We start from the raw sequence: 15,043 nt of genomic DNA on the forward strand, positions 1-15,043 counted from the left end.
AAGTATCAGCTTCTGCTGTTGCTTGTGAGGATTTTGTATGCAGAAGATTATACACGTTGGTGCTGAGTCTTTGCTTAACTGCCAATAACTTGCCATAAAGCTATTTCTGTCTCTGGAACAGATACCGAAAGCCAAAATGAAGTGAAAATAGGTTCATTTGGTTACATGCTTCCTTTCAACATTATCTTAGGAATCATCAAAAAGCATAATGTTTCCAAGCACCTGAGTAATTTTAACTGTTTTTCCCGCAAGAATGGCCCGAGAGGTGCGAGCCAGTGTGTTCAGGCTGAGCAGCCAGGTGGGATTTTCTGGAGACTGGGGCTAAAGGCACCTTTGGACAAAACTGCCTTTCCCGAGGACGTTACTTCCCCAAGCAGGGCAGTGATGAGCTCTAGCAGGATCTGGCTCCCTCTCTCAGCAGTACTGCTGCTGCTCCCCATCCCTTCTCCTTCTATCCCTCTGTCTCCATCCCACCTCCACCCCTGGGGTTTTGCTCATTCCCATCCATCCCTGCCTGCAACCTCTTTCCTTCCTTGCAATTGTCTACCCATTCCCGTCTGTGATTTCTGTGGTGTTCTTGTGCTTTGGTGTCTGTGCACGCGTCCTCATGCCCCTCCAGTGCTGGTCCCTCAGCCTCAGGACCCTGCCTCAGTGGCATTGCTCTGGACTGCCCAGCTCCTGCACTGACTGCACGCGTGTTCCTGGCTCTGCGCTGGCGCTCTGTGCCCTGTGAGATGTGTCAGGAGCACTCAGTATAAACAAGGATTCTCGTGTTTGCAAACTGCAGTTAGCTGCAGCTAACGGGCCAGAAGAGCTTTAGACATGACAGTTGTTTGTGTGGGATGAGGTGTGGTATCTGGAAAGGCACTGGCCAGTGTCCATGCCCAGTTAGGCAACTGGGAGAGCTTTTTTTGGGAAGTGAGTGCTGTGCACTGACAGACACATCCTGAAGAAAGACGCTTTGCTCCATCCCAAACATGGGCAGCAGGAACCATCTCCTAGATCCTTGTCCTGAAGAAAGCATCTGCCCTTTCCAGTAAGACAGAATACCCTGAAGCAGCAGCAGACATCTCTTGCTCTATTTTAGGTACTTCCCTCCCAGTGGTGTTCCAGTGCCTGAGATTAACACAAGTTTTCTAAATAAAATCCCCCGAGATGCTGCTCGGTGGCTGCTCTGCCCAGCAGTTGGGGCCATGTTTCCGTGGAGCATTTAATGCTCTTGTGTAAGTCCTTGTCACCATGATCAGAAGGCTTGTCTGAGGAGCTGAGGGGATATGTTGTCTCTTAATCACTCAACTCACATTTAATTTTCTTTTGCCAGAAAACTAGGATTTCAAACTAATTCCATCAGCATCAGCTCCTTGTTTTTCTTTGCAGTTGTTTAGAGAGTTACTTCCTTTGACCACAGAGAGAGAACTGTACAGAGACCAAGCTGCCATGCTTGCCTTCTGCATAGTGCCTTTTCTAGCAGAAAAAAGACATTTCCAGCTTTGCCAGCTGTTCACAAGCAAGCAGAAAGGGCTGTCAGCTCTGAGAGCCCTTCAGAGCTGCAGTCATGAACCTGAGATCTGATCATGCAACCTGTAGCTGAAAAAACAACCCAGTAAGCTGGGAAAATGATAGAAAATAGAGCAAAGCCATGTGGCAGTGTAGAACGAGGTGCTTTGCAAACATATGTCTGAGAGGAAAACTGTATTTATGTTCACCATATGAAATAATGGCGTCATAGGGGAGCCAGAGGCATTTTCTTCATCTTGAAGGAGTATCTTAATGGCAGAGATAGTCCAGTCCATGAGTGCTACATGAAGGGACTGAGTACGTGGTGCCTGCCTGAGGTGCTGTGAGGAATGTGAGGGGGTGTGTATGTCTAGGAGGCAATCTAATAGCAAAACTGATTTTTAAAAATAAAGAGAGTTCTCAGGAGATCAAAATACTAATTCCTGTCAAACTTGGAGCTTTTGTTCTACATGTCAGAGTGTACACTTTAAGAGTAGATTGGGTAAAAACTTGGTTTTCTTTGTGGGGTTTTTTTTGGTGTCAAAAATTCTGGGACATCTGAAAGTGTGTTGTCACCAAGCAGCAGATTTTGGACAAGTTAAGGACCTGGGACTAATGAAAACTCTCTGTGTCTGTAATTTGCAAAGGCTGGGAAATGCTTAAATAAAATATAATGGGTTTGGGGGGAAGGGAAATCCGTTTATTCCCAGCTCATTATGTTAGATACTGACCACTGACAGCACAGCTTACAGTTACAAAGACCTTTCCCTTGTTCCAGTCTTACAGCACAGTTCATGAAGGAAATGCTCACTTTTGGGATTTTTTTAACCTCTGAACTGTATACCACAATGGAGAAAACTTCCCCAGGCTCCCTCCCACAGCTCTCTCCTGCTGTGATCCCTGTTATTAAAGGCAAGCAGAGAAATCTGTTACTGGTAGATTTGAGTCTCCTGAGAAGTGTTTTTCTATACAGCCTATAACTTGAGTGATTTCCTCAGAGTGGTATTAACTTGTCCATTCTTATTTATTTTTAGTCATGATGAAAAATAGCTAATTCCCAGCAATATTGTTCTGTTTCAGAGTACTGGGGTGCTTGCTAATGGAGTTGAGCTGCTCCTCTTCTGACACGTGAGGAGGAGTTGCCTGGGCTCTTGCAGCCCTGGGCAGATGGCTGCCCTGTTGAGGCTGGGAGTGTGTTTTCCCTCTGTCAGGAGAGCAGGGTCGGTCCCTTTGCACTGCACTCAGCTAGACAACAGGGAGATTTATCCATCCAGGTTTTTTAAGAACAAACCACTGCACTCAGGATGTAGTTTAACCTGGACTGCTTCCCTGTTGTGGATCGTCACGCAGTGACAGCTCCAAAGGGGCTGCCAAGGAACGAGTCAATGGGTGTTTAAAGACTGCCAAGGCATGTCTGTCTCCTCTGCAGGGACTCCAGGCTCTGCTCCTAGACCAGAACCTCTCTGCCTTGGTGCAGCATGGTGCCCCGTGAGTGTGGGAGGGTGCGAGCCAGAGGTGCAGGCACCATATTTGGCTCTGTGCTGGCTGTGCCCTGACCTCGGCTGCTCGCTGCAGCTGCCTGATTTCCCTTCGCCGTATATGGAGAGGTGCTTGGGGAAGCTGGAGCCTGACCTGGATCAGAAGCAGTGCAACATCTGCATGAAGCGCTGCTCGTCTTGTACTGAGCTAATTAGGTTAAAGCCAGGCCTTGGACTGGTTTTGTAGTGAAGGGAATAACCAAATTTCCCATTAAATCATATCTTTTATTGTTTGCCAGGATGAGCATGGTTATAATTTCCTTGCTGGTAAAGTCATGCGGAAGAAGAACAGAGCATGAGCAGAATGTCTCAGTATCAGGAAGTCAGTCGTTCATATGTGATTATAGTAAGATCTACCTTTCCTGTAAAAACCCAGCACAGCCTTGGCACACAGATCTTGCTTTTGCTTGGGTGCCATATGAGCATGTGGAGGATGGGCTGTGTCAGGTGTGGGGGCTCATCTGGCCTGCACAGTCAGCTCCCCAAGGCTTCTCCTTGAGATGAGCAAAGTTGAGGGATATGGGGCTGTGGCTCTCTACCTGCCACTGCTCTGCCAGAGCACAGGTTCACAACACTCATATGTGTATAAGGAATCTCTACAGTTTAGCCTTTTCAGTTACAGAGGAGCCAAGTCAAGGCTTAGATTTACTGCTTCCATTTTCAGTCTGTTTTGCACTCCCTTGTGTCTGCATTGAACCTTGGAGGGACTCCAGTGCAGGGCCACCAAGATGATCAGGGGACTGGAGCATCTTTCTTAATGAGGAAAGGCTGCCAGGACTGGGATTGTTCAGCCTGGAGAAGAGGGGACTGAGGGGTGACCTCATTAAGACTTAAAAGTGTTCAAAAGGTGGATGTCAAGAGGGTAGGGCAGCACCTTTATTTGTTGTCTCAAGTGACAGGACAAGGAGTAATGGACAAAAGCTGGACACAGAAAGTTCCACTTGAAGTATTTCACTGTTGAGGTGAGGGAGCCCTGGCCCAGGCTGCCCAGGGAGAGTGTGGAGGCTCTTTCTCCGAAGGTTTCAGAACTCACCTGAACATGTTCCTGTGCCCCCTGATCAAGGGGAACCTGCTCTAAAGGTCCCTTCCAACCCCCACCACTCTGTGATTCTGTGGATTGCACAACTGGCAGCAGTAAAAATGGTTTGACTGATTTTCTTTGCTTTCTCTCCCCCCTCCAACTCTTGTGACAGATTAAAAAGCAGCAACAAGATGTGTTAGGTTTCTTGGAAGCCAACAAAATCGAGTTTGAGGAGAAGGACATCGCTGCCAATGAGGAGAATCGGAAATGGATGCGTGAGAACGTGCCTGAGGACAGCCGGCCGGCCAGCGGCAACCCCCTGCCCCCCCGGCTCTTCAACGACAGCCGCTACCTCGGGGTAAGGAAGCGCCTCAGGTCCCCGTGTGCCCTCAGCCCAGCCCTCCCACTCGCTGCCCTGCTCAGTGCTTTGCCATTGCCATCAGCACGGAAGGGCTCGGCCAGCTCTGCCTTCATGTGTGAACTGTGAGAGGTGTGGAAGGTGTCACATATTGATCCCTCCTCTTGGGCTTTTAAAGAGACAATTTTTGAGTATTCCACTGCCAACAAGGAGAGATGAAACTTTGAACCTCCTCATTCTCAGATCACTGTGCTACTTACTGGAATGAGCCTACCACCACCTTGCAGTGCAGATGGTTTTCTCCCCTGTGGTGTTTTTTTTCCCCTTTACAGCTCTGAAAGTTTGTTTTCCTTTCTCGATGCTCATGTTGACCATGATGGTGAACTAACACTTGACACAAACCTGGTACTCTTGCACCAACCTCATGTTCTGTAGCAAGTTGAGAGATCTGTTCTGTCTACATGTTCTTTGCCAGTGCAGTCTGTTATCTTCCAAAGTAAGGGCTCATATGAAGTGATGTCTGCCCTGACCATCAGTCAGTTTCCTGGTCCTTCCTGGGACAAGTTTTTGTGTACTGCTTCCAAAACAAAGACTGTTGTGGTCCACTAACTCCTGGAACAGATTAAAACTTCTGTTGCAAACACAATTCCTACTTGTAATTATTTTAATGCTTGATCCAAAGTGCGTTGCCCTGCAGCACTTCTGCTCAGCAAGCCCTACTTGAATGATTATTAGATTAACTGTTCATTTTATTTTTAAAATGGAATATCTTCTGAAAAGAGCCCACAGTACGTGTTCCTCTGGTGCTGTGTGTTGCTTTCTAAGTTGTTTTGCAGTTCTAGTCCCCATCTGCAAAGTCTGTAAGTCAGACCCTGCCAGTTCTGGACCTTTGCAAGGTGATTCTGGGGCTACTGAAAGAAATTATTCTCAATGTGCCAGGATCTATTTTTTTTTCTTGCTTGTAATAAAAGCAGAACTTGAAACAAAATCCTCAGTGAGCCGGTGTACTGCTTGGCTCTCAAAATGTTATTCACTGTGGTGGTGACATGGAAAAAGGTTGGTTTGGAGCAACACATGTAAGGATCAGTAGTTGTCTGCAGATGAAAGCTGAGAAGGGGCTAGTGACAAAGAATTGAAAATCTCTGTTCAGTTACCTCTCTTTACAAACAAACCAACAAACAAAAAGAGGCAAATATTTCTGTAGCAGCAGGAGGTCTAGTTGCACCAGTGTCTGCCACTTTTCTCCCTTGGTGTACCAGAGCTGTAGGGTGCAAGTGGATCACCATGCAGTTGTCCTTTATCAGTCAAATGCTGCCAAGTTTCTGCTGCATTGCTGCAGCTGTGCAGCAGAACAGGGCCATACTCTGCAGTGGTGGGAGGCAGAAGGAGAAAAAGCTGTGTGCACCTAGACCTGGATGCTTGCTTGTCAGGGATGCTGCTAATGTATCCCCAACAGTTCTGAACACAGTAATTTTGGGGAGAGGGGTGTAGATGCTTCAGATCAGTTGTTGCTATGGTTTTATTTCATCCTCAAAATCTTGGTTGATGTCACTTTGACCCTTTGCAGTTCAGTCCATTTGTGGACCTGGATTCAAGTTACTACAGTTTAGCCCTCAGGAAGGTAAAAATCAGTTCTATGCCCACACACTCAAACCTCTTAATGTCTTTATTTGATTCCTCTCGAGCATGAACTTCCCTGCTTGTTTCATCTGATGCTGCATAACTGGAAGATTAATGAGCAAACTTGACTTTCAGTGGCCTATGGGCAGTAAGTGTAGATGTTAAATGTAGATGCTGTGCAAGTTGGCATGAGCCTTGCTCCTTAGTCCCCACATTCCTCTCCTGGTGGGTGCCATGGAGCAGGCTGCTGGACTATGCACTAGAGAGATAAACACTTCCTTTGTTATCAAGCAGCCCCAGTGCTGTCAACAGAAGGCCTTCAGGGAGGATTTAACAGAATCATACACATTTTTATCAAACTAGCACCCAAATGCTACTTGTACAATAATTTGACATCCCTGATCTCTAGGCAGTTTGGGTCCTCTGTTCTCCATATTTTCTTCTGCTTGAGCTTCAACAACCTCTTCTTAGAGCTGCCCCTGCTCTGCACACATGGCTGTTTTCAAACAGCATTTGTTATTTCTTAGGCTTTTGCCTACCAGAAGGACAGATGTGCAAAGCAGCATGCCCTGAATGGTCCCTGCCTTCAGCCTGTGACTGAGCTTCTGAGCTGCCTCAGGTTTCCCAGCCCTGCATCCCAGCATTCCCCAGTTAAGCTGCAGGAAGCTGGTACTGTTGCTTCAGTTAAAAAGAGAGTGGAGGAAAGTCATAGGACAGATATGTGCTGAGTGTGGAAGTCGAGGTGAGGGAAGTGTGTGGTAACTTGGACAACAGTGGACATGCACAAACCTTTCTGGCTTGGTTTGGTCAGTGTTTGGCAACTGCTGTTGCTGAGTCACACTGGGCTTTTTGCTTGCTTCTTCCTAACTTATCCATGGTGCTTGTACATTGTACTACCTTCTGCCTCAAATACCACAAAGGGCAGAGAAGGAAGCATTGGTATTTCTTTTATTGTTTCCTTGTTTTTACCTTACTTTTCCTGGAAAGGGACTGTGTGCATGTTTAGAGCAACTGTGGTGCAGTGGGAGTACAATGACCAGTGCCAGCTGAGTGGGTAACACACCGAAGTGAGCTGCAGTGGTTTCTGATGATTCATTCTTTTGTTCCTCCCTCGCTGACTCCCCTGAAGGACTATGAAGCTTTCTTCGAAGCACGAGAGAACAACGCGGTCTACGCGTTTTTAGGCTTGACTGCACCCCCGGGTTCAAAGGTAGGTGTGCACCTTTCTCACCCAAAACCACAACCTGTGTTCTACACCTTGTTCTTCTCTGCTCTTAATAGGATGTTTTATGTGTTCTGTGGTTACCCCAATCAATCTACCTGCTGGTCTGATATTCAAGTGTCAACATCACAGCAGCACAACTGTTGTTAGGCACTGGTTTGTTTGGAGGGTGTTCTGTTCCCTGGGGACATCTTCCTCCTCCTCCTACCAGAAAAACTCAGTGCTCTTTTGATATCCTCACTGCAGAGCTGCCCTGCTCTTTTTTAAGTTAATGGAAAAGCTTTTGCTGCTTTGAAAAGAAGAGCCAGGTCAAGTTCTTCACTAGTAATAATGATTGTCTCTTGTCATTGGAGAAACTATTTCATTGGAGTGAAAGACTAGTTAATTCTTGCACTAAGGAATGCACAAACCCAAGTGTCACAAACCCAAAGAATTATTTCAGCTCCATGAAAAAGACTTCATTCATGTGAGGTTTTGATGAGATTTTTGTACGAGAAAATACCTTGAAACCAGAGTCACTGTTTTTGAAATAATGTGGTCTTGCTTCAGAGTAATTTTTTCCTCCAGCTTGTTATCTGAAGCCTTGTTTTCCTTTGCCAATTACAAAGTGGGTTGTGGCTTTGTGGATGCAGTCGGCTGGAATTGTGCATTTGATTTTGATGGGATGGGACAAGCCTGCTTTATACGTTTCACTTGACAGAAGCAGGATCCTCCAGGTCACTTCCAGCTTTCTTCTTCCAGTGGATAAACACGCTGATTCCTTTCACCTTTATTCACATAAGAGTTGAAGGTCATGCTCTGTGCATCACTAAGATACCTAATTTTAAAGGTGGATGATGATCCATCAGTAGTGAGCATAACAAGTTGTGGGTCAGACTGAAACAGTTTTGGGAGCCAAACTCATTTCTGGCAGTAGCTCCACTGATGTGAAAGTTGCAGGGAGGGAAAACTCTGCCTTGTACAAAGAGCTGCAGAGAGCAAAACCTGATCTGTGATCTGTGCCCCAGCCTTGCGCATCACTGGCATCAGGAGGCTGCTGCACACAGTGCCATAGTTATGTCAATCCTATTTAAGCTTCTTGGAACATCTGCCCAGCTCTGCACAGAGAGTATGCAGGATGGAGCCAAGGAGGGACAAGGCAGCCCCGAGACCACAGGACACAGGAAAGCCCCTGTGTTTCCCCCATGGCTGAGGTCTGGGAAGCGCAGTGGTGCTGGAGAGCAGTGGCTGCCATAACGGATCAGGTCATCTGTCTCTGTAAGGTTTATGAACTTCGCTGCTTACTTAACCTGCCAGATTGCAGCAGCAGTCTGCATGGCTATTAGTTGCTCTGATCCTGTCCTAAGGGATGCTCTGATCCTGTCCTCGCCTAAGGAAAAGGTGATGTTTAAGAAGGAGAAATACAGTGCAGTTGTACTTTGCTGAATTTTCATACTGCTTGCTGCAGCCTGGGGAGGTGCATTTGAGCTGATGAGAATAACCTTGGCAGAAGTGACCTTGTTCCTCATGTATCCTGCTCTTGGTCTGACTTGGTATCAGTCCCACAATTACATGATGTAATCAAGCTGATTGCCTGCTGCTTGTGGGGAGAAGCTGATTTGTAGATGTTGAAGTTGGCATTTGCAGCGTAGCTGCATGCAGCATCAATAGAATATTGTAGTTAATGACATTGCATCTGTGCTGCTACAGAGTGGAAGGAGTTTGGGAACAACCTGCATATGACTGCAGGAGGGGACCCTGACAGCAAAACTCCATTAAATGGCATTATGAGAGATCTGGAAAGTTGACTCCAAAAACAAGGGTCCAATATTAATGCTAAAGAAGAAGAGCTCAGAAGTGAGTGTGGGAAATGCAAGGAGCTATTTACTGAGCCCTGCTACTTTGAGCACTGGGAAAATGATTGGACTTAAAAACCTTGAGGAAGATTGGCATTCAGTTTATCATAAATATCCCTATTTCAGGCAATATGAATGAATTTTAAAGGGAGAATATTTTGAGAATTAAAGGCTGGGATTAATTATTTAAGTGCTGAGAGCATGCTTGGTGAGGGGCCTTGAGGGAAGCAAAGTAAAAGTATGAAGGAAGGGTAGTGGCAAATCTGAAAAGCTGAGTCTTTCCCAGGTAACTTGCAGGGCCATGCCCAGGGAAATGGAGTTTGACCTTCAAGACAAATAGGTTAGCATGTTCACTGAGTCACTTGTACCCATTTTCCTGGGTATGGGGGAAATACCAGGAATCCTCTCCAGCCTACTGCTGCCTGTTTTGAAGATAAGGATTTTGTCTTGCTTTTTCTGGGGAGAAAAAAAAAATCCAGATGTTTAGTGCCCACAGCTGCTTAATGGAGTTGTTACAAAGCCAAGGGAATCGTCTCCTCTTTCTTACTGCTCACAGAACCACTCTTCTTTTAGAGACTCCAAAACATCCTAATTTTTTTCCCGGCTGTGTAGTTCTTTTTGATCTTTCTGTCCTTCTTCACCTGCTTGTTGGTTCAGCATACTGGCTCCTGGTAACAGGGATATTGTTGGGTGTGTCATCTTCAGTATTTCTGTGCAGTCACAACAGCAAACAGCTCCATTACATAAAAGTTGAGTTTAGCAGATGCCAAACTTCTTCCTTTAAAACAAACCATGCTGCCCACCAGAAGTGCTGCAGTGAGAGCACCATGACTGTTCATCTTCTTGTAGGCTGTGTTGCTGCTAACAGGTAATTCATCTGCAAGTGTACAAACCACCTTCAGAAAAAAATCCTTTTGCTTTTCTTCCCGTGTCATTCTGTTCCCATTTGCAACCACCTTACAAAGGCTGAGAGAAGACTGAAAAATGCAGGCTACTGGTATTTAATATTCCCTCTGAAACATGCTGAGAATTGTTAGAGGTTTGCTGATGTGTCTGCTGAACTGCTTTAGCTGTTCCTTCTTCTCAGAAGCTTCACGGGGATGTGTTCATCTAGCTGAGGGTCCCTCAAAGAAGTGTGGACTGGGAGCCCTGGCACAGGGCAGTGGGCAGGAGCAGTTCCTGGGAGCACGTCCCCCACAGAGCCCTGCGCGAGATGACTCAGTGCCAGAGCCAGCACAGCCCCAGGACAGAGCACAGCTACGGATCTGGTGCTGGAGCAGCTCAGATGCCTCTGGGGACTCATGGGCTGCTCCCATCATCCAAATGAATTAAGAATTGCTTTTCTGTTTAACCATAGTTCTCCAAATAATCTTTGATCTCTAAATAGCTCTTGTGTCCTAACATGAAATTAAAGGATAACTTGTTATAGCTGATCTTCTTTTAGAGTTTTATGTTCAAAACTGGCCATGGACACAGGTTGGAATATTCCTGCAGGTCCTGCTTGGGCTAGCTGAGAACTGGAGTTAAACCAGCACCGTGTGGGACTTGTTATAAAACATCATGGCAGGCAGCAGGGACTCTTTTTCTTGGGTTGAGTTCAGTGCTGCACACTTCCTAAACCACGTAGTGCTGTAGCTTTTGTTGTTTCGTGCACATGGAGGTTGTCACCTTTCATAAAGTACTAATATGTGTCATTCTCTTCTGCTGTTTCAGGAAGCCGAAGCACTGGCGAAGCAGCAAGCGTGAATTTCAACTGCCTTAAACGTTCTGTAAAGGGAATTTCCACAGCTTTTTATAAAATAGTACAATTGTCTCTGCTTCAAGAAATATAGATGTGATTTCTAACATTTGATTGGTGCTTGCAGCGTTCACCGTACTTAATACAGATTTGAACACAAGATGAAAACGTGAACATACAGGTAGGGAGCACAGAGGGTATTATTACACAGTTGGAGTCTTAGGAAACTGAAGCAATTAGACATGAAAGATTTCCACATAGTTCAAACTCTTTTGGCAATTTGTCCATTTTGTGTAAACTTCAATAAATTATTTTAGTACTAATAATACAGAGGGGGGTTATACCTAGAGATCCAACTATTTAAAACAGGGAAAGCAAGCAACAGCGTCTAAAACCTTGTCAGATACTTAACTTTAGTGCCTGAGTTGCCTCAAAAATGTTACTGAATGAGTAATTTTTCAGTGTCTTTCCTGGTTTTGGGTGAAATTGTAGGTGGTGGTGTGTAGCTTAGTCATCGTGGAAGCTTTGGAGAGTTGTGTTTGTTCTTTTGTAGAATGGATATTTAACATTTGTATTGTAACACACTGTACAGATGATGACAAAAAATTGCCATGTATTTCTCATTGGATGTGATCCGTGTGGGCTCTTTTGATACAGAACAACAACGAAAAAGGGATTTGGGCAATGGACAGCCTTTGCATTGGCAAGTTCAGCACACGGCTGCCGAAGCGCGACTCGCGCCTCCGGGACCTGTGCGCTCGCCCCCCAGCAATGTTGCAAAGAAGCCAAACCAGCCAGAAATGGCCTTTCCTTACCTGTGTAAGGGTGAAAGCCTTTAATGTATTTCTCTACAAAAATACCAGTTCACACTGCTTACAGCATTAGGTATCTTAGTGCACGTTCAAGTAGCTGTTAGGTTCATATAGCATTTTTTCAGAAGGAAGTACACGTTTGCATAGCAAGAGCTGTTGTCATTAAGCAAAGACTCTTTTGTTCTTTTAAGGTTGAAATCTTTTCCCCCCCATTGTTGTTGCCATATCGTGAAGCTATCATGGGAACTGCAGATCGATTGGTGTGTCTTGTGTTGGTGAATTTACCATGTGCAATATTAAGCTGTCTGTTCTCCCAGTGCTCCTGAGAGAGTCTTTATTTCTTGGCCATATTTTGTAGAAATACTAAGTGCCCTGAAGGATAAGAAACAGGTTTTAAAAGTATGTACCACATAATGTACTTCTTCCCCCAAAGCATCAAAAGACAGTAAGAAGGATAGTTAGTCCTTGCTGTAGTTTGAGGATCACTCTGATAGCTCTGCCCACACTTGTTTTGATGTTGTTGGCTTTTTGGAGGTGGTGCAGATCAGCCAAGGGCTGTGGCACAGCATCACCACGCCGTTAGTTGATACTGGTGCTGTAAAACGTACACAGGGCTTTTCAAACGCTGTCTGAAACAGCTCATGGTTCTGAAGTCTGAAATTAGGATCAGGAGCCGTGTTAAAACTTAACATTCTAAAGATGCTCTCCAGTGCAGTAATGAAATGCTTCCCTCGCTGACATGTCTGTGGGCTTTTGTTCTGCTCACTGCAAGGGATGGTGGTGTCAGCATCTGCTGAAGGAGCGAGGCAGGTGGCTGATGAGGCCTCCTGAGCAGCTCTGCTTCCAGAGGGTTTGCAGTGAAGCACCCGTGGATGCCTGGCCAAGCAGCATCTGGCCTGGAGACAAAGTTGTTACCGTGACATGTATTTCATGTTTTATCTTTTCTGGTTCATGCATTTCTATCTTGTCTGGTTTTTTTGGGAGCCTGGGAGTCTGTTTGAAGCTTGTGCTTAAAAAAGCAAGCCCAGTATCAACAGGCATAGGGATAGGTGAATGTTGCCTTACCTTCAAGATGAACACAGGCATTTGTGCTTTTTCATCAACATTTGGGGGATGGTACTTAGGTTAAGTTTTAAACCCAGTGTCTTGATTTTTGTTGTTCATTAGGACTTCATCTTTCTGAACTGAGGTGATTTTTCTTTCTTATTGTTGGTATCATTTTTCCTTGTTCCAGTTCATCTTTCCCTAGTGGTCCAGTTTTTGGGAAAGTATGTTAAGAACCCTGAGTGAAGCCTTGCAAGGGAAGTGGAATGTGGCACGCAAGCCACTACACTCATGCCAGTTCCCTGTGTTTCCTGGGGAGGGAAAGGATGATGTAAGTTTTGTGAATTACAGTCATTATTTTGGAGAAGCTGTAATGGCAGGTCACTGCCAAATTCTGTCAGTTCAGCAACCCAAAACATTCCAAAATGAGGTCAATCTCTGTTTCTGACCGTCAAGAAAATGGCCAAGTTTAGGAAGTGGAGTCCCTTCCCTCTCCTGGTCCCCACACCACATGTTCAGCCTGTGTCAGCATTCCTCAGAAAGCACTTGTGAGACAGGCCAGGGGGACTGAAAAATGCTGAGACCATCTCTCTGTTGTGGGACCGTGTGTCAAACTCACTGTCGTTTTGATGCCGATACTGTGCATGAGTTTAGGAGTGCTGGGAATCAGTGGCCTATGTGCTGGCTTTCTGTTTCCCATAGCTGTGTTAATGGTTAATGCTGGGCACAGGAACAGAACTTGTTCATTTCTTCTGTTTTTTATGTTTTCTTATGTAGAAGGCAGGCATCAAGGATTTAACCTGTGTATTAACCATTCCTGTATCATTCCAATAAAAACCATTTTAGAACGCTTTCTCACCCCGTGACTTGGTTGCATGTTTTGTTCACGGTTGGAAGTGGTCCTGTAAGTTGAAAGAAGTGGAGCTTTCAGCTGAGAGTACTGCCCTTTGCAGGAGCTGCATCAAAGCGACCCCAACGCACCCGCTGCTGCTGTGCTGAAAGCCCTTCGGCTGGATCCCTCACAGGTTGCAACTAACCGGTGTAGGACACACCTTCCCAAAATAGCCTCTGGAGGTTTGGGGGGGGTTCAGAGTACTGCATGTGTTTCCTAATTAACCTGCTCTGCCTCTCTCTCCAAGGCAGCTGCAGAGTGAAAGTGGAGAGGGCAGCTCAGCTTCACCCCACGCCTCAGAGCTTGCCAGACAGTCTGGCTTGTTTTATTTGCAGTGTGTAATTAATTAGCTTGATGCTGCTCACAACAGGGGAACGATGTTATTTAATATTTGTGTTGCCAGAGGGTGGTGTGGGATAAATCTTGGTTCATTTCACCTTCTCCATTTGCCTGGTAGATCCAGCAGGTACATTCCTTTAAGCTTTACATGCTGACGTTTTGCACCACCTCAGAGATCTTCTGCAGAGCTACAAAAGGTGCATTCTCAGCCCCTCCGGTGCACTCAAATCCCAGGCTTACTTCATGTCCTCTGAAGGAAACCAGTAGCTTTACTCTTCAAGCAGATGTTTGTGGGAAGCTGCTTGCTTGTCACAAAGAGGATCAACCTTTCTCTGAACAACTAAAGCACAACTGGGACACATCTCTTTTCATTATGTTTACTGCTTTTCTCTCACACTTCCTCACCCTTCCTTAGTGTCTTAAAAAATGGTCCATAATGTAAGAGGGAAAAGAGTTTTTGATGCCATTTCTAAATGACAATCCCATTTGCTTTCCCTGTACATACATTGCACTTGTGTCACCCAAAAAAACCCAGAAACGACCTGGTTTTCTTGTTTATAAAAAGTCTTTAAAAATTGTTACTCATTAATGTAAAGCTCAAGACAAACAGTTTTCAAAAGCTCTGTTTAAAACCCAAGCTGCATGTGTGCATATAACGTTTACTTAACTTGTTGTTTCAGCTTACAGTGGTGTGCACTGTAATAATAAACTTTTCTACCAATTCACCTGGGATTTGATTCGCTTCTCATTTAATATTCTTAATTCGTAGGTCACGGAACATTCTGTGAAGTCTGATGATGCCGTTCAGCTCCTGTTATGCCTGTTTCACATACCAGCAACGTCTGGCAGTGCAGGTGGGACGTGTGTGGGCTGGAGGTGGGTGCCTACCCGTGCCTCACACAAGGGCCCCACCAGTCAGTTGGGGTTCCCTCCACAGACGAAGCCCCGAAAGGGCTCTCTGGAGGCTCAGCTGCAGTCAGCAGAGGCAGACAAGGCAATACACTGCATGTAAAGATCTGTTCTGTGCTTTGGTTTGTTCTTTAACGTCAGAAAAAGGTGATTAGCCAGTAGCCACCGACTGAGCAATGCAAGACATTACACTTGCCAACAACAGCACTGGGGTTGTG

The 15,043-nt window shown here is 45.6% G+C and overlaps 1 protein-coding gene across 1 annotated transcript in view; it reads left to right on the forward strand.

Moving 5' to 3' along the window:
• The window catches only part of SH3BGRL (SH3 domain binding glutamate rich protein like), a 35,847-nt gene extending 22,304 nt beyond the window's left edge, over nt 1-13,543 (forward strand). The window contains exons 2-4 of the mRNA XM_062006748.1: nt 4,229-4,414; nt 7,164-7,244; nt 10,805-13,543. Of these exons, the coding sequence (XP_061862732.1) occupies nt 4,229-4,414; nt 7,164-7,244; nt 10,805-10,837 (300 nt within the window). The 3' untranslated portion in view covers nt 10,838-13,543. The remainder of the gene's footprint in view (nt 1-4,228; nt 4,415-7,163; nt 7,245-10,804) is intronic.
• The last annotated feature ends 1,500 nt before the right edge of the window (nt 13,544-15,043 follow it).

This window comes from Colius striatus, chromosome 13 (assembly GCF_028858725.1).
Source record: "Colius striatus isolate bColStr4 chromosome 13, bColStr4.1.hap1, whole genome shotgun sequence".
Lineage (NCBI taxonomy): Eukaryota > Metazoa > Chordata > Aves > Coliiformes > Coliidae > Colius > Colius striatus.